Source organism: Anoplolepis gracilipes, chromosome 7, assembly GCF_047496725.1.
Source record: "Anoplolepis gracilipes chromosome 7, ASM4749672v1, whole genome shotgun sequence".
NCBI classification, from domain to species: Eukaryota; Metazoa; Arthropoda; class Insecta; order Hymenoptera; family Formicidae; genus Anoplolepis; species Anoplolepis gracilipes.
In genome coordinates this window covers 4129849-4153692 of record NC_132976.1, presented here as the reverse complement: position 1 = coordinate 4153692, position 23844 = coordinate 4129849, and the positions used below count along the sequence as shown (strand labels likewise).

The following is a 23844-nucleotide window of genomic DNA, read 5'->3' as shown; positions in this document are numbered from 1 at the left end:
GTAAACAGCGAAATTTCCAGTTACATATATAGATATCTGTTATCCATCAAATCAATAATTTATGTTCAATTGCTGTATCTTTTATGACAATGATTACGTAAGCTTTGAGGAGAAAGAAGATTTACCGCGTGAATCAGTGGAAACAGAAATCAAATATATTCACAGAACTTTTAATTCTTAAGAGGAACTTATTACGAATATATTAAAGTTAATAAGATGTACTATGTGAGATTAAATATAGAATCTATATTGCAGAAAAAAATGTAAATTATAATTGTGAATAATTAATTCAAATTTTTCGGTTACTTATATAAACTTAAGAGTTTTTCAGATCGTTGAATAATCAAATCTAATGTCAAAACTGAAATAAAAGAATAAATGAAATTATTATTGGTGGATATTGAAATTAAAATATTGTTTACACACATATATTATAAGAGAATTTATATAAATATTAAATATTATATAAATTATAAAATTTTTGCAAAGCTTTTGCTTTCTTCCTAGGTTACTGAATACAAATTCAATATTAGTCATAAGATAAATAATTAATTACAATCTTTAGATGCGACGTGACCAATATTTAGCAGATGAAAATTTTATTAATTTTGATTTTATTTATAATTGTTATAAAGGTTGAAAATTAAAATAAAATTTTAATTTCAAGTTCATAAAATTATTATAATATAATAGAATATTTCCGAGGTTAAAATCTTATAAGAGAACTATAAGAATAATAAACTTATTTTCTTAAATTCTTTGTTTGTATTGTTGGATTATATAATATAAATTTATTATTTGATGTTGATGCTTTTTTAGCATTTTGCATAAATCATTGTGGTAATGTATTTGTTTATTTTCGTTGAAACTTACGTTGAACGTTTTATCTTCTTTCATTAAATCACTCGAAATACATGAGCCTTATTGAAGATGCGCTCAGAGTCTTTGTAGATCGCAACGATTCAATTGAAATGTGCATTATTTTGTTCGGCAATGTAAGAGCGCATAGACAAGAAGCGACTTTATGCATTCTGTGCGTTCGTATGCTTTTCGAACAGAAATAGCGCCGGCTTATTATGCAACCATTCTCGAGTAAGTCAGGAAAGAATCATTCGAAGAGGTATTTCCGAACGAATATTACTTACTTACTCTCGGAATCGAGAGATTGATAAAACGAATATTGGAAGAATAAAAAATTGTTCATTCAGCAGGTTTTGTCATAGCAGAATCATTTGCTATTGAAAAAAAGAAAAACAATTGTTTTCATTTTATTAGAAATTCGCATATGAAAGATAAAGTATTTTAGATAAACATTTAACCTCGTCTAATTAAGCAGAATAGGTGTAAAAGAAAAGTCATGGAATTTAAACATTTTAACTTTCAAATTAATTTTAAGTATTTTCACCTCTCTGCAGTCTCCGAGTTGAATTTTTTAAAATAATTTTATTTTATATTTTTATCTTTATATTTCTTATACTACAATATTATATATATTTAAAGAGTAACCAGACATAATAAGAAAATCATTTTATTATAAGAAAGTAAATTAAGAAGTTAATTTCAAATATTTATTTCTTTAATTATTTATTTAAATATATAATTTCAAATAATTGAAATATTTTACGTAAAATTTTAAAAAAGAAGTTTCGTTTATGAAAACAACGAGACAAGGACATCGAAAACAGGTACTTAACGAGATTATTTTAATACGACGAGGCTTAAAAACCTATCGACTTATCGGAGTTTAAATCACTGTTTACGTCACGCGAGTACAATGACAGATAAATGTTTTACGAAGTAATTGCATACTAATTGCAGATTGGAATATGTCGTTGATTATGCGCGGCTAAACACCATCCAGTTTCTGGATTCCACGTAAGTAATATATTGACGTCACGATACACCTTTCCATTGCAAAAAAAAGACCATTGCATAAAGTTCCATTTTAGAATAAGTCATGTCGCACGATCCACGCGACTCTAATCATTCACGACAAATCAGAATCATGCCATCAGAATTCGTAGCCCATTTCTTTACACCAGTCATTTTCAATAAAAGATCTATTATAATGAATAGATTTTATTAAAAGTAATTTTTTTACTTTTATTTTTATTTCTTTATTTTTATTTTTATCTTCTACTTTTATTACTAATTCATTTTCATTTTTTAAATTTTATTTTTATCTCCTACACTTATCGTTAATTTATTTTTATTTTCTTATTTTTTACTTTAATCGCTAATTTCCGTATATTTTTTGTATTATCTGTATAATTAGTTTTTATATTTGTCAGGTATTTGCTAATCTTTTGTATCAACAGAAAAGAATTCTCGTTTAATAAATAAATAAATATTATATTTATTAAAAATAAATCTATTCGGTAGATTTACTTTTGACTAGTGAACCATATTAGTCTACATAAATTTAATATTCCATTATTCATATCCAATGAAATGCTCTCCAAAAAAAGCACATTTTTCCATAAAATCATTAATTCAATAGTGATATAGTCTTACGATTAATTTAATGAATAAAAAATGTCCAAAGCGACAAGCCTTTACAAAGTTTATTTTCTAATAAATATTAGTTTATACAGTTCGATTAAAATTCCCATCGTATATTTTTTAATTCGAAAATCAATTGAAACATCTAGATATATATATATTTTTTTTTTTGTGCGAAACGTGATCTAGCGACGTGAACTGCATTCAGAGTGATCTGCATCCTGTGAATCATGGCGCTATCTCTCGGCTCGAGGTGTCTTCGATAATTCCGACAACTTGGCGACCTCCTTTATTCGCGACGAGAAAAAGAGAGAGAGAGAGAGAGAGAGAGAGAGAGACGGATATTCTTATCGCCCGTATGTGTTTGCATCTGCATATGCGAATCGATTGATCCGCTTTCCCCGCGCATATTCGTTCACTTTTTTGTGTCACGCTTTTTTTGCATAATGCTGCGCTTTATAAATCGCGACTCTAACACACGATAACGATAAATTTATCGTATCAATGGATGAATTTATTATTAATTTCTCTTTTCACGGTTTTTCCATCTGAAATATCGCTAAACATAGGGATATGTATATGTATATAACGTTCGTCAAGAAACAGACAAGAACAATTGTGTCGCATATTCAAGGTCATAATAAACGTCAACTAACGTATACTCATTTATAATTCAATTTTCTTTCTAATTCTTTTAGCCGTTTGTCCAAAGCTATTAAAAGTTTACAATAATTACGAATGATTTACATTAAAATATACGTAAAACATTTTCCAAACTTGATCCCATCAAGTATCTTTTTAATTATGTTTCTTTAAAGATTTTTTAATTTCTTTTCTTATAGCATATTTTTGTGTAATTAAATTTGAAATTAAAATATAGCGTTAAAATAGCGTCGTTTGTTTATCTTTTATTTTCTTAAAATTTATTTTTAAAAAAAATTTTAGTTTTTATCTTGTTAATCACTCGAAAATTATTAATTTATTACTATAACTATCATATTAATCTCAATATTATTCATAGATTTAAAAAATCACATCTGCTCTCTCTCTTTTTTTAGAAAAAGACAGGATTTTTTATTTATTATTAAATCTAGTTTATGTATTTTTCTGCGATAACACATTTCATTTCTAATGTTTATTTTATACATATGCATGTATACACAAGTATACACAAGTATATATTTAATAATTAATACATACATGTATTGTTATTTTTCAAATCTTATTCAAAACAATAAATATATTATTTAATACCGCAGTTTGATTTTTCAATTTTTAAATACGTACATTTGTTTACGTTTATTTACGTGGTAATGTTTCTCTCGTTGGCTAGTGAGAAGATTGTGATTAATTCAGTTTACGGATGACGTAGTCGGCTCAATCTCTGAATGCAAATCAAACTTGTTGGCCTTCCTCGGAAGTGGTTCCGCGATGATGCGACTCGTCACTCGTCGAGGAACAGAGGAAGTAGGAGATTGAAGGGTGAGGAGAGAGAAAACTCAAGATGTTCTTATGATATAGCATTCGAGGCTCGCATAAAAATTTCACGTAATTCGAAGAGTGAGACAGGAATATAAATTAATATTAAATAATATAAATATATAATATAATATGTAAAATATATAATATATAATATATAATATAATTTAATATTAAAAATTAAGACATCTGGAGAAAGAGAGAGAGAGAGAGAGAGAGAGAAAGAGATGATCTATATCAGACAGAATAAAAGCGTAGTATTCAATCATTTTGATATTTATTATAGAGTATACGCATCTGACGTCGATTCTCATACGTCAGTGCATCAAATAAAAGAAAAGGAAACAAGTGAGAGAAATCCGTTATCATTCATAAATTAGTAAGAATTTGTTTGAATTCTCGTAAATGATGTAGAAGCAGCAGTAAGCGAGATTAATAAATAACGGTGATATATTGAATTGTTCGCGAAACTACAATACATCAGAGATACACTTGTTTCCCTCTCGCAAGCTTTATAATCGCTTATAGTTGTTGATCACCGCATTATTTCCTTACTTACAATCCGCTTACTTACAATGCCTCGCTTTGAGAAAAGCCGCGTAAAAAAAAAAAGATACATCATTCTTGTATGATTTGTTTGCCGCTCCAGCTTATCGGATATATTATACTTCTGCAACTGAAGTTTATTGTAAGATTGACGAGAGTAAGCGCTTTTTGATTATAATTGCGCATGTATTATACATGCGTCAACATTTTTTCTACAATATCTGTGTAAATATTTATGTTATCTGTAAAGTATTCTTGTTGCGTCTCCCGCGAGTACTTGTGTCATTGATATCTTTCGGCAATTTCTCAATGCGCGACCTATAATTCACGTCTCGGGCATATATTGGGAGAATATTTATTTTTTTTTATTTATAAATGAGAATTTTTTCAATTTTTGTGTATAGTGTTAATTTTTCAATTCCTTTCCACATTATTTTACACATTATTTATTATTTCTTTATATATATACATATATATATATATATATATATATATATATGTATTTAATATCACCTATTTAATTAACATATACAAAATATATTCGTAATAATTTATGACCACGTGATGCCGTCGCAAAGAAGACCCGATTTTTTTCAATTCTTCGGTCTCCATAAACAATTCGTAAATGTTATGCGTGGCAAGTAGCGTTGTGCAATTGTTAAAACAGACAGCGCGTCTTGAATACACCTCGTTAAGCTAAAGTCCAATATAAAGCTAAAAATAAAAACAAGAGGGAGAGAGAGAGAGAGAGAGAGAGAGAGAGAGAGAGAGAAAAAAGGAGAACTGATGTGCGCGGACCTACCTCAGATAAACTGCAACCATCATATGCATATGCATTTAGAAATTAATGCACGTGTTACTTACTACATAGTGTATGCCCGATGGGAGAGCGAGCGTTTAGTATTGCGCGTTTTGACGCGCATGCACAACACGTTAATTAGACAAGCGATCGTACACGCGTATACGAACGTATCTGTGTGGAAGAACGACGCAAACGACGGTGACATCATCGTCGACGCATGCGCGGATCCACGATCCATGGATCCGATCCATGACCGTACGCATGATTCAAACGGAAATGGTTCTTTAACCCAGTAATAAAAGTAGATTAGCGAAATCTCTTTGTTCAAATCTATTTCCGTATTATACAGGGAAGTCCCATGGGAAGTTAAACAGCTGAAACTAATCAGCTGTTTGTTGTCATTTTTAAACGCACTTATAGTGAGAAAAGTAAAACATCTTCTAATAGAGGACATTTATGGTATATAGTTTTATTTATATATGGACACTGTTAAAGACAATCGGAGATATTTTTATTATTTAATAAATGCTTTAAAAAATGACAGCTGATTACTTTTATTTTATATAAAGAAAAAGATAATCTCTTTAAATAGATCTAACTTTTAGCAACGATCTCCACCATATTCTTTTAAGAGGTAGAAGAAGGAAGAGGAAGGAGAAATTGTGAGTTTTGTATTATTAATACTAAATAAAAATTAATATTATTGACACGAAAAACATCTATAATTTAACTTAAGAAATTATAAGTGCTAATTTTTCTCATCTTGATCTTTTTATTAAAAATATGAAAAAACCATTAATTGTCTGTTTAAATATTTTGCATAATGTTAAAAAATATTTTATTTTTCGCTATATTCTAATATCCCTTAATACTATGTGTAAAACTGCTATTTGGTAGTATAATGTTATATGTCATCTGAAAGTTTACATACAAAATGCATTAATATTATTTATAGAAACATATTGTTTAAAATTGGAAGCGTAAAAGACGTTTTGCAATAATTTGCATGCGATAAAAAGCATACGATAGTAAAATTCCAGAAATACTGCAACGCGTAATGTTTACAGAAATTATTTCACGCACTTATACAGAATCGATTGGCAGACGAAGAAAAGAAAAGAGCAAGAGAAAGAACGACTTTCAAAATGTTGAAAAATAAAAAGAAGTACATTTATATCAGCTTGAAAACTTGAAATTACGTAACGCGAGAAAGCTCAATAGCACAAAAGAGTCTTGCGAACACGATAACGGAATTATCGTCGATACTATATAGGTGTGTGTATGTGTGTGTGTGTGTGTGTGTGTGTGTGTGTGTGTGTGTGTGTGTGTGCGCGTGTATGTATGTACAATATGTGTAAAAATATAGTAGAGTTACTTAACATAATGTTAACGTCGACGCTTTATTGCGACGCGGTCTTGCGTCGTTTCGAAAAGATAATGCATTATTATTTTTTCAAAGACGCATATATCATATAATATAATCTCTTATTTAATCCTTTAAGGACATATATAAACGTTTTGTCAAAATGTTTTTTTTTTAAGTGACGAACATATATATATATATATATATTATAATTTTAATATAAATTAAAATATAAATTAAAATATAAAATTAATAATTAATTTGTGAAATATAAATTATTTTAATTATGTAAATATATACTTTGAATTTTCACAAAAGGTAGCTATTTTAAAAGGATTAAAAAGGAATTCTACGAATCATCTATGTAAAAAATTAATATATCTAATACATTTCGAGATTCATAAATCTGACATTGCGTAAAACACTTTTAGCTTTTTAAAATATAATATTAAAATTAATGATTAATTTGTGAGTTTCAATAAATACTTGTTTTGTAAAATATATAATTTAATCTCAAAAACGTAAATAATATTTTATATCAAACTAATTCTTTTTTATAATACCTCTATTATATAAAAATAAAATTTTTAATTCTATAGAGCAAATTTTTACTTCACTCAAATTCACAAATTAATTATTAATTTTATATTTTAATGTATTTTTATATAAATTTTATTTTATTATCTATATTCTATCAATTTATACTTATTATATTTATTTATTGTTACATGTAATTTATATACAATTATTAATTTATATTTTAAAAGCCTTAAGCTTTTTAAATAGAAGCGCGCTTTGCGTATCGCTCCAAATGTCAAATACATGAATCTCGTGAAGCTTATTAGATTTAACTTTTGACATAGCTGACTCGTCCAGTTCCTCGTTAATCTTCCCTCTCTTTTTCTCAAACTCGCGTTGATCGCTACTAGCTACGTTACTGGGGAAGAATACGATTATGACGGAGGCGACGCGTCGGCGGGTCGTCGGCACGCGTCAATGAGCCGTCCCGCAGCAGTCAGTCGCGCGCGCGTATCGCTCCGGATCGGCAGCACGTTTTGCGTCGCGCGCGGGAGTGTCATCGTCGTCGTCGTCATCGCCGGGGAGGGGGACAGATTTGTCTCGCGAATCTCGCGGCCTTGATAGTGCGCGTCGGGAAATACGCGCGCGATTAGAATAGGAGGAAGAGAAACGCGAGCGCGGAAATTCCAGAGAAAGAGAAGCAGCGAGAGCTTCCTCGGCTGTGCTTGTTGACAGGGGAGCGAAAGAAGAAGAGGCCGGAGATATCGTTGCTGTTGGCACCCGGGGCACCCGTCGCCGATTCGACAAGAGTCACGGACGCGAGATAAGGATCCCGCGAGTGTTCTCGCCCGATTATATCGGAGCGACTATACATATAGTGTAAGCGTTTCGGCTCTTAAGCACCCGAAGGTCGTCGCGTACATGCGTGAGCCGACTGACTGGCTGCGGAGTCGCGGACAACACGCGCGTACGTGCGTGCGTGCGTACGTGCGTGCGTAAGTATGCACCAGATCGTTCGCGGAATCGCAAACGGATGAATCTCCATGAGCTCGATTTTCACTAAAAGGTGCCAAGAGAAAATCCAATCGAATTAAACGTATTTTTATAAAGCACAAAAAAGAGAAAATATATTTATATCTCCTCCCCCCAAAAAAAAAAAAAAAAGAATTGATGAAATATCCACATATATATTATTAGCTTTACGCGTCTTAAATTAGATCTTACGAGACGCAACGACAAGGAAGATCAAGAGCGATCGACCTCATAAAGTGCGAAAGAAAAAAAAAAAAAAAAAAAAAAAAAAAACTTGAGGCAACGGAAAGTTTGGGAGTGATACGCGACGAAAATATGAAAATATCGTGAGGAATGTGAAATATCGCGCGCCGATAATAAAAGATTTCGCGAGTTCGAGATCGGCGCAAAATCGAGCCGGCGCGCTTTCGGACTTTCGGAGCCGCTGGTCTTTCGCGAGTGAAGGTCGCGTGAAATGCGCGTTATTTATTTGGACACGCGATCTGAGAGCGAGTTTCGTCAAAGTTTTCGGCCAAATCTCCCGTCGAGACGCAGTTGCGTCGCCATCGATTCAACGTGGTCCCGAGGAAACGCCCTTGGTAATTAATTACCCTATTACGTCATGTGACGCAATATTTACCTTTTAATCAGCTTTCTTTTTAACGCACTTTTTAATATCCCCGAATAAATACATTGCTTTGTATAAGAAACAAAACGAATTAGATGAGAACCATCGTGCAACTAGAAGAATTACGTAAACATTATTTTCTCGAGTAGAGATTTATAAATAGAGAGAACAATTCTATCAATCGCTTCAAATTTTTTTATACCAAATTTAGAAAAAAAACACACACGCAGCAAACATTTTCCTCAATCTTTTTTTGTACATTCTTTTCTTACATGTGTATGCAAAATTATGTAAAAATATACAATATTACACGGATCTACGAATAATAGAAAAGTTGTGCTTTAAAATAGATTTTTCTATCGTATCAATAAATATTTATTTTTATTCTACCATTTGTAGGTTCTTAAAAAATCCTACAATACATAAACCGTAGCTTAATTAATTTGTCTTACGAATTAATCTACACTAAAAGTCATCACATATATCAAGGAAGAAACTAGAATTTAATTTTCTGACTTCTATATCCAGTCAGTAAAGAGTCTCTCGAATTAAAATTTTTCTAAAATAAATTCTTAAATTAAAATATCAATCTCTGTGAAATTATTGACTTTTAAAGACTAAAATTATAAGATATCAAAGAATAAGATTTTCTTATCTATTTGCGTCTTTGAAGTTTTATTCTTGGAAAACACTTCATTATCCATCGTTTATCGCTCTATAATCATTGATGAGAGAGAGAGAGAGAGAAAGAGAGAGAGAAAGACAAACAGATTTGAAGCATTATAGCGTTGTTTTTTTATCGAAACAGAGAGAGAGAGAGAGAGAGAGAGAGAGAGAGAGAGAGAGACAGAGAGAGAGAGAGAGAGAAACATTTTTGCATTTGTACAATAAAAACTTTGTTACGCAGTATAATTTTATGCACGTACGTGAGTTACGTGTGTGATAATCGCGTGCCTGACAACTAACATTCTCGTTGTTATACATCAAATTAACGCACGAGTACTTATTGTTAGTAGTCAGGCAATTTTCTAACGATCGCGCGCGTTCGTTTTTTATTACACGGAGAAAATTTTATATTAAAATTTACTATGTAGTAATTATGGACCATCACTCTAACAAGGAAAGGTATGGAAGTGTCTCCCTTCGATTTTAATACGCTTCGAATATGTTGTAGTCTAAGTCAAAATAGGAGACACGTATTTTTTTATACGTGCCCATACGGTCGTTAAGAATATGAAACACCCTCTTGAGAAAAATCGGTTTTTTTTATATTGCTGAGCAAATACCGTCGAAACGGTAAGAGATATAAAAAAATAGTTTCATGGTTTTTAATGTACTTTAAACTGCAAACTGCATAATCAGATTTTTCTAAAATGTTATATTTTTCAAAATCCTCCATCCTCCCTTTATTTTTTGAAAATTGAAGTAAGTTAAAGTGCTATGTAAAACTGCAAAAATTGCGTAAATTGATGTAATTTTTATAATTTTACATAGCACTTTTCACAATTATTACATACCACAGTAATTTTTAATATAAAATTTCCTCCGTGTACAGACTTATTTATAATTACAGATGTAAAAGCACACGTCAAAAGATATTTTCTAAAAACTTATAAAATAGTAAATTAATTTATGATTTTTAATTTTAAATTATATCCTATAAAAATATACACAATTTGCTTAAATTTTATTAAAATTTTTTATTTTATATTTTATTTGAGTTTTTTTAATTTTATATCAGTCTCATATGAAGACTAAGAACGCACAGTTAGAAAATTTGTGTTTTCTTGTTAACAATTTTATTGGTTAAATTTTTATGTTAAGATTTAATACATTTACTTGTTAATTTAACATATTGCTGTTCTGTTAAATCAAGTCAAGAGAGAGTATTAAATTATTAAAACAACTGAAAGAGTATAAAAATAACACAATGTGCACGTATTCTTAATTTTACACAATAAATATATTCCGTATTATTAATGACAGGATTTATCTGTTAAAATTTACAAAAAAATATTAAGTTTATTCTATAATATACTCGTATAAGAGTAACTGTTAACAGTAATACAGTCATTTCTCGACGCAATCTCGATGTATATTGACATATGTCGACTTGCGAGTGCATTCAACAGTATATCCAAAATTATTGCAAACATCTGTTTTATTTTATTATACGTATGTAAATTATTATTAATTATTATTATATTTTAACCAAAATACTATATACTTAATGTGTTTACACGTACACAAAATTAAAAAAAATTAATCTATTATATGTATATACGCAGAATAAAATTGCCATTTATATATAGAACATTGCTATAAAAATTGTTTTTTATATTTGATTTGTTGTTAGTATTTACGTAATATCTAATATTTGATTTTGGATCATAACACGTGGCTAATGCGTATAAGTATTGTTGCTATCGAGACAGCGTTGCCAGAACGAGTAATATATACATTATATAACAATAATGTTACAATAATATTATTTTCTCGATAAATTTTTACACAAAAATTATGTCAAATTATGAAATTTACATGTATTTTTATGTTAAAGTATAACATAATATTAATGTTATTAATGTAATTTAACATATGCATAATATGTTAAATTAACAAAAAAATTTCTGTAGACCGTTTGGGACATTAAATAAAAGATAATAAAAAATTTTAATTAATTAATAAGACATTAAATTTTCCAACTGTGCAATATTCATTATCTGTTCTTATATTTATTAAGATTTAAGATCTTAATTAAGATCTTAAAATTCCATTCAACTTATCTATTGGTCGAATTAAAAGAATTTATGATCCTAGTTTTTATTATCGTTAAATGTTTATATATTTTGTTATTGGTTTCTTATTTTTCATTTAATAATAAGCGTATTATGCTTTTAAGTCTTTTATTCAGGTGCGAAGGTTAGTTTTATTAGAAAAATGTGCTAATCATATATTTGCTTTAGATCCGATTTTAACCTTCAATTAAAGTTGTCGCGACGAATTTAGAATAGCGGAAGCAATAAATGGATTAAATTTAATCATTAACAAAAATAACGGATTCAGTTTAATTATCAATGAAAAACAATAATCACATTATATTGACCGATTTAAAAAACTATTTATACATTTTTTAATTTATATATTTTATTTAAAATAAAATGAGAAACTTTTCGAACAAAATTCAATATTATATTAAAATATAAATTATGATAATCTTATACGATAAAAGAAAAATTAGTGAATTAAAATTAGTGAGTTAACATTAATATTTCTATTTTTTCCAAATTTCTATGTTTTACAGAAATAAAAGTTTTAAATTTCTTTTATAATATATAAACTATTATAAAACTATATAATATAAAATTAATTATATATAATAATATAAAAATGTATTACAACAATTTGAGGAAATATTGTTTTAGTAGTGATTGAAATTAATCAAAGTCTTATTACACATCTAATGAACGTCAATATGGCAATCGACTGTTAAATGATGATAATACGATCTTTATTGTCTCGAGAACATAGGTTATCATGAAATTTTTAACGAATATCTATTTAGAATGCGATTGTTCTTCACGCGGGATGTTGCAAGACTGTCCATATTCTTTTTATCGATCATCATTGATTTTAATTGCAACGTAAGCCACTTCTCGATCTGGTAAAAATTTATGCAAGAATGTATATTACGCGTTCTACATATCTTTCTTTTTTGCATTAAATACATGATATGTAGTGTTAATGAACGAGCGTTATCGAATGATAAAAAGCTGTCAAATAACAAAAAAAGAAAACACAGTCCCGGATATCGAGATACATAATGAAAAGCATTCATATTTAGTTGTAACGCAAAGTTGCTCGATAAACACTTTTGTAATGTTAATGGTGACATCGAAAATAGTTAAGCAAAAATAGTACTTGTGTATGTGTAACTTTGATGCAAAGGAAGGGAGCTTTTTATTTCTACGCGAATAGCAATGTGGGATTGAAAAGACGTGATTAGATTTAATTTTTTTAACAATTTTTCAAAAAATTTATTGCCGCATTTTTATTATTAATTCTTGCCACATATATTGCACTGAATGTTTAGGTCCACCAATCATACTGTGCATCGTATTATTTTTTATAAAAAAATCAACGTTTTTCAGATGACAATATTTTTAGATTAATTATGACATTATTCGAGTAATTTTAAGATAAATAATATCGAATATTTTATTATAAATTTTAATGATTAGAAAAGTGAATTAGATATAATAAAAAATATTATATAAATAAATATGATATAATCTAAATATAATCATTAATAAAACTGCAATAAATAAATAAATATATATAAAATTAAAAATATTTAGAAATGTTTTTTAATAAATCTTTTATGATTTTTAAATTAATTAACAATTTTTTTAATTTCTTTATATAATTTACTTAAATTAAATATATTGATAATTTTTTAATTCATAATACATTTATAAAAAATATATAATTATATTAATAATTATATAACTATATTAATGCTATGATCTGTGACATTTGCGATGATTTATTTCACAGATTTACATAGGAACAAAGTTTATGGGACCAAAAGAGACTTAATTATTGAGGAAACACAGTATGAAGACGGTCTCTAATCAGGACGCAAAATTAGAAAAAATCCAGGCTATAGCTAACATGGAGAATCCCGGCCATGTCACGAGGCTGATCCGAATCGAGGAGCATGCGTTGCAACGCGTTTCGATTCCGGACTGCTCGTCCGTGAGTTCTCTGGAGGAGGGTTACGGATCGGCCGAAGACATGTCAACCAGCCCGGACACGTCGTGCCGTTCGAGCGCGGACGCGGACAAGAGCTTCGATCTCGACGAGGAGTTTCGCGAGAAGTTGACTAAATTCGAGAACATAATCGAGAAGATCGAGAATCTGCATTTCGCTCGCGACGAGGACGACGATAACGAGGAGAACGATGAGAATAGGACGTGTCACGTTAGCAGCGAAAAAAACGTTGACAATGTGGAGTATCGGGACACCTGCAAGTCGCGAGCGAACCGTCAGGCTGATAACGAAGATGTAAACAACAATGAGGACAGCAACGACACGTTCGACGACAAGGACGAGCAGTACCTGCCGTTCAACATCCGCGACGTCGAGGAACGACGTCGACACTATCTGGACGATCGAAATTCCTCGAACGACGATTCAGAAGCCGAGGAGGAGCGACGAGATGAACAGAAGCACGAAGATTCCGATTTGATCGAACGAGGACCGATAAAGCCGGACTTTCAGCCTTTACGAGCTGGCCATCATCCTTATTCCATGGTCAGCTGTCTGTCGCGTGCCAACGACAGCGTCGACGTGGCTCACGTGGACTACGATAAAACCGCCGAGCAGATTTTGAGGAACAAGGATTACAGTGAGAAACTGAATCCTTGCTTGGATCAGCTGTCGAACTCGAACTGCCGAAATAATCAGTCGTCGTCGATTGGTGCGATAGTTGCGGGTCTGGCGATGGACTCCGGCTGGAGCGGAGATAATGGCGACAATATCTTTCACAGCGGAGATCCTACTGGTGACGTAAGTCTATTAAAGTGTCATTGAGACTATGTAGTAACACGACGTACAATAATATTTCTACGAGATTGTATACGGTCCTCTTCAGGTCATTGTTACGTTACGAGACTTTAAATATCGAGGCGCATTTTTTTTCTCAAATAAAATTGCACAGAAATTGCAAAAAGGGAAAAAAATCTAAAAGAATTGTTTATATATTTTTTTATTAATATGAAATTTTTTTTTAATAATAATAATAATAATTCGTCATTTAATATCATGTAAAAAACGAATTAAGTTGATCAATCTGCAAGTATTATAATTGATATGTAATAAATAATATTAAGGGAACATTTTCTTCTTCTAGATAAAATTGCATAAAAATTGCGAAAAAAAAATATCTAAAAGAATTAATTATTTATTTTTCAATAATATAGAACATTTTCATAAAAATCACTTGAGATTTAAAATTGAGAACTTGAGAAAAAAAAAAGCAAATTAAATAGATTAATTTGAGGATGTTACATTTGACATGTAATAAATAAGTCTATCAGATATTTTTAACTCTATTAATTTTCCTTTATGCAAACAAAATTTTTACTTGTTCTAAAAAATAACTAAAAACTTATAAAGATTCTTTCCTTCTGAAAAAAAAAAAAAAATAAATCGTGCAATTACATAATTATTTAGTCGATTGACGAAAGCATAAATTACGCACGATGGAAATCACCGTATCGGAATAAAACACAATACACGACGCAGAAAAATTTCCCAAGTAGGTCTACTTATAATTGAACAAGAATTTATCTTATTTCAGACCGCGGCACTTCCCTCCATAATCGTCAACGAGTCGGGAGAGGAGTCCTTGATGGACATCCTGTCGCGCAACGGCTTTCAAGCGGCGATACTCTCAGACGCCGGCAGTCACTCGATCCCGTCGCCGAGAAGCGCGAAAACTTGGTCATCCGATTCTCCGGCGAGTAGCTACAACTACAACGTCGTCTCGAGGTCGAACAGCCGGGCCTCGAGTCGCGCCCAGTCGCCCGGCTCGGCCACGAACCTGGAGTCGCCGCAGATGCACGTCAACGTCATCGGCAGCCCCCTCGGTTCACCGCAGGTAAGCCCCGATCGCGATGATGATCCGCATAAATGCATGAAGAGCGACGCGAATGCATAAATAGCACGGAATAAGTAAAACCGCAGAAGCTTTTCACGCGACTGTATTTCGTCGTGATTTGCCGATAATTCGATATTGCAGGGAATTAGATTGAAAGTTAATAACTCTGCAATACATTTCGAAATTAATGAGTTTGCCACTTGGCACTTTTAATCTTTTAAAATATAAAATTAATAATTAATTTGTGAATTCAATTAAAATAAAGATTTGCTCTGAATTATAAAATATTTATTTTCGTGAATTTTCATGTACACACATTAAGCAAGAAATCATTAATGTAATATATTATTAAAATGTATGTGATATCATAATGATGTGTAATATGTAATATGTAATGTTGTTAAATGATATTTGAAATAATATTTTGAAAACGTTCTTATATGATATTCAAGAATATCATATGATAAAATAATAGGTATAAAATAATTATAAATTACGTTTAAAATCAAATTACTTTATAGAACGTTATGTTATAGCGTTACATAAAATTAATATGTAAATTAAATAGAGTCGCGAATTTCACTTTTACAGATTTTGAATTTATTCGCTATAGTAGATTGGTATCAAGCTCACGCGGTTTATCTCTAGACCTGATGATGTCGGTATTTTTGTAGACGATATTTTTATTATACATTCAACGGACTATATCTTGTACGATGTTATCGTACAAATTTCTCTTCTGTTCGTTATATATCTGATCGTTCCCCCTGTGTGATTAAGCTATTTGATGATATAATAATATTACTTTTTTCAGACTTTTTTATGACTTTTCGTAAAATATTTTAATTCAGAAGATTCTATTGTCGGATATTATATATATAATATGAAAGCAGAAATGCAATAAAAAAATTTAAATAAGCAAAATTTTATGCACAACCGACACGTCGCGTCGTTTCGTCCACAAAACGCCTTTTATCACAGTTTTACGGAGTCTCGTAAAATATTCACCTGTACGAATTTATGCGGCAGTTACTTGACATTCGTCACGCGTTTCATCACGATAAATAAACGTGAAACGAATCCACTCGATGGCAGATGGTTTCCATTAATCGAACGTCTTTCTTTCGTTCAGGTCGCGTCGACCTACCGAGTGCCTCAAGCATTACTGTCCTCCTCATCCTCGTCTTCTAATAGATCCTACAGTGATGTGTCCAGCCCATTGAATTATCAGACACCTCTGAATTATCAGCTCGAGGATCAGCTCGACGAAACGCTGTCCGATTGGAACACCTACGACTCCTCGGGGACCATCGTCAACAGCAGCGATACCATCGAGTTGTTGCAGCTCGTTGAGCAGGTCATTGAGGAGGACAATCAACGCAAGGAGTCGCTGAAGGAGCCGCAGGTCGCCTCGAACGCCCCGTGTTTTTCGTTGGGCTACAACGATCGTATATGCGTTGTTCCTCCGGTGCGAGGGACATTGGAGAACAACTTGGAGCGCGGATGTCGCGACGTGCGAAAGAGTGAAAAGTCCATCTGTTTTAACGCAAGCCACTCCATCAACAACCCCATGTCGGTTTACACGAGCAAGCAAAACACCAGCGGAGGCACGCTCGTGAATTGCACGCCGGTCAACGGCCAAGCGACTTCCAGTCTGCAACAGAGATATTACGAGCCGAACGTAAAGAACGATCAGGTGAACGTGTCCACGTGTCACAATACCTTGCACAATATCGCTGCCTTAAATGACAACGAGAAGATGCCCGAACAAAACGCGTCTCGAGAGAAGTACGAAATGATCCGTGCCAACATATCCAACGGAGAGAAGAGATACAATCAGGCATCGTCGATATTTGTAACCAATGACTATCAGATACCAACGATGGTCTTTTCTTCGTTTATACCTAATCGTCCGCAGAGGTAAGCTTGACAAAATTTCCGACACGTAAAATGTAATTACGAAAATTGAATGAGTGACAGCAAAATAATTCGTGAAATAATGACATAAAAAAAAAAAAAAAAAATAGAAAATGTGCTTATCAAATATAATTAAATATAAATTTTAATTAAAAACTTTTCGCCGAGTTTGAACAAAATAATCTTATTAAAATATAGGTTTTTTTTTGGAGGGAAACTATGAAGATATGCTCTAAAATGTAACGCGTTTTTATTACGTATTTTTAGCTAGTGCGATGCAAAAAATATTGCATTCTATGTTTCCGCGAAGTTATAAAATAATAGACATTGCAATGAAATATACGATAACGAAAAAATGTTACGAAGGATACATTATTCAAGTTTTCTGTCAATGGCATGTTTTTTTGAAGACATTAAAGAATGCAGAGGCTAATTATAAATTGGAAGTAATAATCTCTGAATTCTCATATTGAGTACAAATAAATATGTTTTTTTCTTAATCTATTTTTCAACATAATTTGAATTTGCATGAAAGTTATATAGTTTTTATACCGCTTATATTAAAATATGCAATTATCATGGCTTTCGCATGAAATAGATATGATAAAAAGTGTGGTTAACGACTCGGTTCGTTGCGACAGAAACTCGAATCGAGGCATATTACCATGGCCTTCGTTAAACTTGCCGTCCGTAAGAGCGAGCGAGAGATTAAAGGAAGGATTGCATCCTAAGGAAGTGGAAAGAGCCATGAGTAATCTCCTGAAAGAGCCCGTAGAGAAACTAGCGGCTGCGGACGAGGACGGTGATACGTAAGTGATACTCATTTTATTTGATATGTAAATTTATGATTAAAGAGCATATGTGTTAAAAATATACATATCTTACATATATTTAATACATATTATTTGATATTCGAATATATACTATTTTTATGTAATCAGTAAAAAAAAGCCTGTGTCATTTAAATATAATACAATTTAATTAACAAATCAATTTTTTTCTTTTACTTTTAATCTTAATTTTGACCGATTTGCAATGGATTTTTTATTAAGTCTTTTGAGGCTTTTATTGTTAATAAGGAAAAAAATATTTATCACAATAAATTCTATAATTTTATTAGTACGTATGTAATATGTGTGTGATTAATTAACAATTTTATAAAGGCTTTTCCATTAATTTGAGGTTTAATTTTGAAAAGTTAATATTGTAATATTATAATACTAATATTATAAAATATTTTCCATTAATTTGCTCCTTAATATTGAAAATCTTAAACATTCTAAATAAAAACAATCACTCGTGAACGCGTCATGTTAACATTATTGTTATACGTGTTATTACATAAATAACAGGACATTGATGTGTCTGGTGGGCAATCCGGAACAATTGATGAAAAAGAAAGCATATCTGGCACCCTTGGTCGAGAGATTGGGCAACGTACCGAGCGCCCTGTCGATGGTGAACAATCGCGGCGAGGACGCTTTGTACTTGGCCGCTATGAATTGCCCGGAAATGCCGTATGTCAGCGGATATCTGGCCGCCGCGATGTTACAAAAAGGGCTCGAAATCAATCAAAGACTATATCACATGCGTGTGAGTTTTCTTACATATGTCTGATTCTTTATTGTAGGAGAGAGTCGTAGATTTTGCAGGGTTCGTTAATCGCATTCGTATAAAGTAATTGTCCGTTTTACTGTGTCTATTAATGTGTCTTTGTATATAAATAAATTAGAGAAAAAACTAGCACAAATAGAAATAACATTTTTTTTTATTTAAGTAAAATTATTAATGTGTGTAATATATGATACAAAAGAAAATATTTTATCCTACTTGCGCTAGTTTTTTATGGCTTATTTAAATACAAAGGCATAGACATAGTATAATAGGGACGATCATTCTACAATTATTCTCATTTAAATCGAGCGTGTATTAGATCGGATGAATCTTCAGCTTCGAAAAATATCTATTACATTTCTTATCGCTAAAATAATTGCATATATTTCATAATAAATACATTTTCAAGCAACTAATTATATATAAATAATTGTGATATTTTCTTGAAAAAGAGGAATAAACGTAATTAAAAGGAACTAGACGGATCAACTACGTCAAAAAAGTTAAGAAATATAATTTAAAAAAATATATATATAATATGTATAAAAAATATATAAAATATATATAATAAAAGTTAATAAATAACACATTTCGAGATTCATGAAAAATTAAATTCCTATTTATGAATTCCTTTTTATGAATTTTTACATACGATTATTATAAAAAAAAATTAGTTTAGTCTGAAATAATATTTATGATATAGAAATTAAATTATATTCTAAAGGATAACTCTTTACTTTAATTCACATAAATCAATTATAATTTTATATTAAAAAAAACTAAAAGTACTTTTTATGTCAAATTCAGAATTTTGAATTAGATTCATTAAAGTTTGACGTAACTGATCCGTCCAGTTTTTCCTCAAACGTGATTAATGAACAATTTTAATAATAACTTTATGCGTTTTATACAAACAATTTTTCCGATGCTATCATATTTTTCTCATTTCAGGGTGACACGCTGATACACTCTATCGCGGCGCAAGGCGATTCTCACGGGGAGGTCCTGGCGGAATTGTTAACGTTAAAGACGCTGCAAGGCAATTCCGTTTTCAATCTCTCCAACTGCAATTACGATGGTAAGTCAAGCATAGTAATGAGATTAAAAAGGGCCAATCGAGATTGGCCGATCTCTGAGATAAGTGAGAACATGAATATTTGTGCATCATTCCAGGTAAAACCGCTCTTCACATAGCTGTCGAATCGCACGATCCTACCGGACGAGGTGTCAAGTCCTTGGTGACGACGCGTCTGCTGTTGGAGAACGGCTCGGATCTCAAGGTCAAAGAGAGCAAGTGCGGTGACACCTCTTTACACATGGCGGCCTCGTTGAGTTGCGATCCCGCGCTCATAAAGGTAATTCACCCGAGAAGGGATTTCCCTCCTCTTCAGTGTGTCAGTTATTCCCGAATCGCCTATTGCATTTTGATAAAGCGATATTTATACGATCTGCGGAGACATTGAAGTTTCTGAACAATTTTGAAATTTTCAAAATTTCGAGAATTTGATTTGATTTTCTGACGAGCATAAACAAAATTGTCTAACAGCTGATTTCAAATGAACTTTACCTTAACATGAAACATAATTTGTACTTTAATTGCGATTTATTATATTCGCGAGTATCTATCAATTAAACATGATGTCTCTTTCTTTTCTGTAATTTTTATGTAAAAAGCTTGTTTCTCTCTTTCTTTCTCTCTCCTTTTTAATCCCGTGTAAATCAATAAATGAAAAATGGAATTATAGAGGGTTACAGAAAATTAAAGAAATAATCCTTTCACTCTTATTCATCTACAATTCCGCGCGATAGCCTCGTGACACGAACTGCATTGCATCGATAGTGGATTATCATATTCAACGATTACAAAACAGTACCATGTTATGTGTCGGGCGTTAATAAAAATTCAATGTGGTGGCCACTTGTCACGTTTTCTTCTGTCGCATTTACATAACACGTACGATAATTCCTTCTTATTTGGGAAAAAAATATACTTATTGATAATCATTCTTTATCTCTTTTATAGATAAAAAGCATTTGTTTAACAATAAATTTACATTGGAATTTACTTATATAATAATAATATAATAACATCTCTTAATTTATAAATAGCATTCAGAAAAATATAAAAAATCAGTGTATAAAAGATAAGGGGGTATTTTAGATATTCTTTAAAATGTTAATTTTTTAAAAGTAATTCCTTTTAAAAATTATCTTTAAAAATAATTTTTTTCTTTTAAGATAGCTTACAAAGAGATATAAGACGGAACATTTTTAACATGAATTATTTAACATACTCGAGAATCGTTCATTTTATTACGTTATATTTTCGATTTGAGGAAGGATCAAATTTTTGTATTTTATCATGAGTGATGAAAATATATCGTGACAGTTTTTGTTTTACACAAATTACACTCACAGGCTTTTCTCGCGTTCAACAGGTGTTACTGTGCAAGGCTAATTCGAGGATCGTAAACGAGACCAATTACATGTGCAACACGCCGTTGCACATGGTCGCGGCCGTTTCGAATGCCGTGAGTTTGGAGAAGCAGAAGGAAGTCTGCCGGCTTCTGGTACAAGCCGGTGGTCAGACCAACATACAGAATCGACAGGGAAAGACGCCTCTGGCTCTCGTGTCGCCTGAAAGGAAGGAGGCTATCAAGAAAATATTCTACAAGAAATTATGATGACGATTAATTAAGACATGGAAGAATAGAGTCCGACTGGTCGCGGACTCTACAGGACAAGACTGATCTCTAGAAGTGTTCGAAGGAACAAGCATTTAGACTTCATGAAGATTTTCCGCTTACATACGCAACACGTTATGGATTCGCGACACGTTCATTGCGAGAAAAGCCTTCAAGACTGTGACTCAAGCTGTGAGAGAAAAAGTACTGACGAGATGTAACATTGTTGATTGTGCGAAATTATTGTGACCGAAGTATTCGAGTTGCGAATCTGATAAGAAGCAATTTATAATACGAGTGACTTCATATTCACGATGTTGATCTAAACGCGGGCGTGTATTAATTTAAAATTAATTAAAGTTTCAAAAACTAATGATCAATATATTGTGTGATGATAGAAGTAAGAAAAAAATATTATATATATATATATATATATATATATATATATATATATAAAAAATATTTTTCTCTTACTTACATATATAATAAAAAGAGACTAAAATAATAAAATACAGACATTTACGCCAGACGAGATATCTTACTGTAGTGCTGTTTATGAACTTTTTACAGTTAAGATATAGCTAAATAAGATTATTGTCTTAAATCATTATATATAATTGCGTACTGCAATCATTACAATCCGATAATATTTAAACCTTCCATTAACTAGCAGAAGCATTTCTAATGATTAAATGCTTTTAAAAACGTAAAATATCTCATTTATCTAATCTAATGGTATCGATCGTTTTTCTTTTTTTTTTTTTTTTTTGATAACATGGACTTGTAATTTACAGTTTGAGTGTACAAAAAGTATACTACCTTTAATTGCTCAAAGTTGTTATACTCGATACAACAACAGATATATTGAACCGTGATGTTTGCAAAACGCAATAATCTATGCTAGCATTAACAATGTCTTTCTTTTTAATTAACATGTACATATTTTCTTATTATTATCGATATTTTATATATATATTTTGCAAGGTAATAACTTTTACATACATATTAATTTTAGCCAATCAAACGCTCGCATATGTAGATAATAAATGTATGACACACACACACACATACACACACACACATACAAATGTTCCACGAAAAGGCGATTTTACAATTTCCCCGACTATTCATCAACTTGTCATCTGTTAATAATAAGAAAGACATCAAGGTCTCGATTAAGAAATGTTTTTTCCAGTTGTCTCTCTGTCATATCGTATTACTCGTCATTTATTCCGAAATGTACATAGAAATGCTAATTTTATAAAATTATCACGTAAATCATTAATATTGTTACAACACAGGGAAAGGAAGAGGGAGAAGTAATAATCGCTGAGATGCTAGACGTGTTTGTTTTACAAATCAAAAGGTTGATGCCAACGTAATCACTATTACTGCGCTTAGACAATAAGTGATATATTGCGAAAGCGTTAACGTGTGTCGATTCTGACGAAACATGCGTGTGTGTATCGTGTATTACATTGGCATATATGTATATGCAAATCGCAAACACGTTTTTACATACATGATAATCGCGCCATTTGATATTCCCATCTCTCTCACACTGTGAACGAACGATGTAATTTACTGTAATTATTTGCACATCGAATTTAAAGATAGTTCTTTTTTATACGTGATAAAATACATCAAATCCTTATTCTCGTCAATTTAACGTAATTTCAATAATTTTGGCGACGCAAAATTTAACAAGTATTTGTAACTATTTCTTTTTGCAGTAAAAAGTCCTAGAAGGCGATAGCTTTTTATTTTCGAGTTATGAGCATTATTATTTATATATGTACATCATAGAAAATAAGAAATTTCCATATAATATTTATATATAATATAATTCTATATAAATATTATATAATATAAATAATAATGGAATATAGGTAATATTATATTTGTCACATAAGTTAAATTACGAAATAGTAAATAACTTGTGTATTATGAAAAATTAAATAAAATTTAATGTAAGTATTTTTATAATTGATAAACCTAAATTTAATTATAGTAAACTTATTAAATTAATGAGTCTACTAAACAAGATTGCAACACTTATGGTGATTTTAATCAAATGCATTTTCGATCAAAAATAAACGCGAGAGCAAAGAAGGA

General features: G+C 31.1%; 1 protein-coding gene across 1 annotated transcript; it reads left to right on the top strand.

Annotated features, from left to right (window-relative positions):
* Nucleotides 1–7679: 7679 nt before the first annotated feature.
* Nucleotides 7680–23541, top strand: LOC140667588 (uncharacterized). The gene is made up of 9 exons (XM_072895670.1): nucleotides 7680–8821; nucleotides 13408–14421; nucleotides 15215–15514; nucleotides 16647–17434; nucleotides 18073–18240; nucleotides 18784–19024; nucleotides 19997–20123; nucleotides 20219–20400; nucleotides 21484–23541. The coding sequence occupies exons 2-9, from the start codon at nucleotides 13468–13470 to the stop codon at nucleotides 21727–21729; spliced, it is 3006 nt and encodes a 1001-aa protein (XP_072751771.1). The 5' UTR covers nucleotides 7680–8821; nucleotides 13408–13467; the 3' UTR covers nucleotides 21730–23541.
* Nucleotides 23542–23844: the final 303 nt, after the last annotated feature.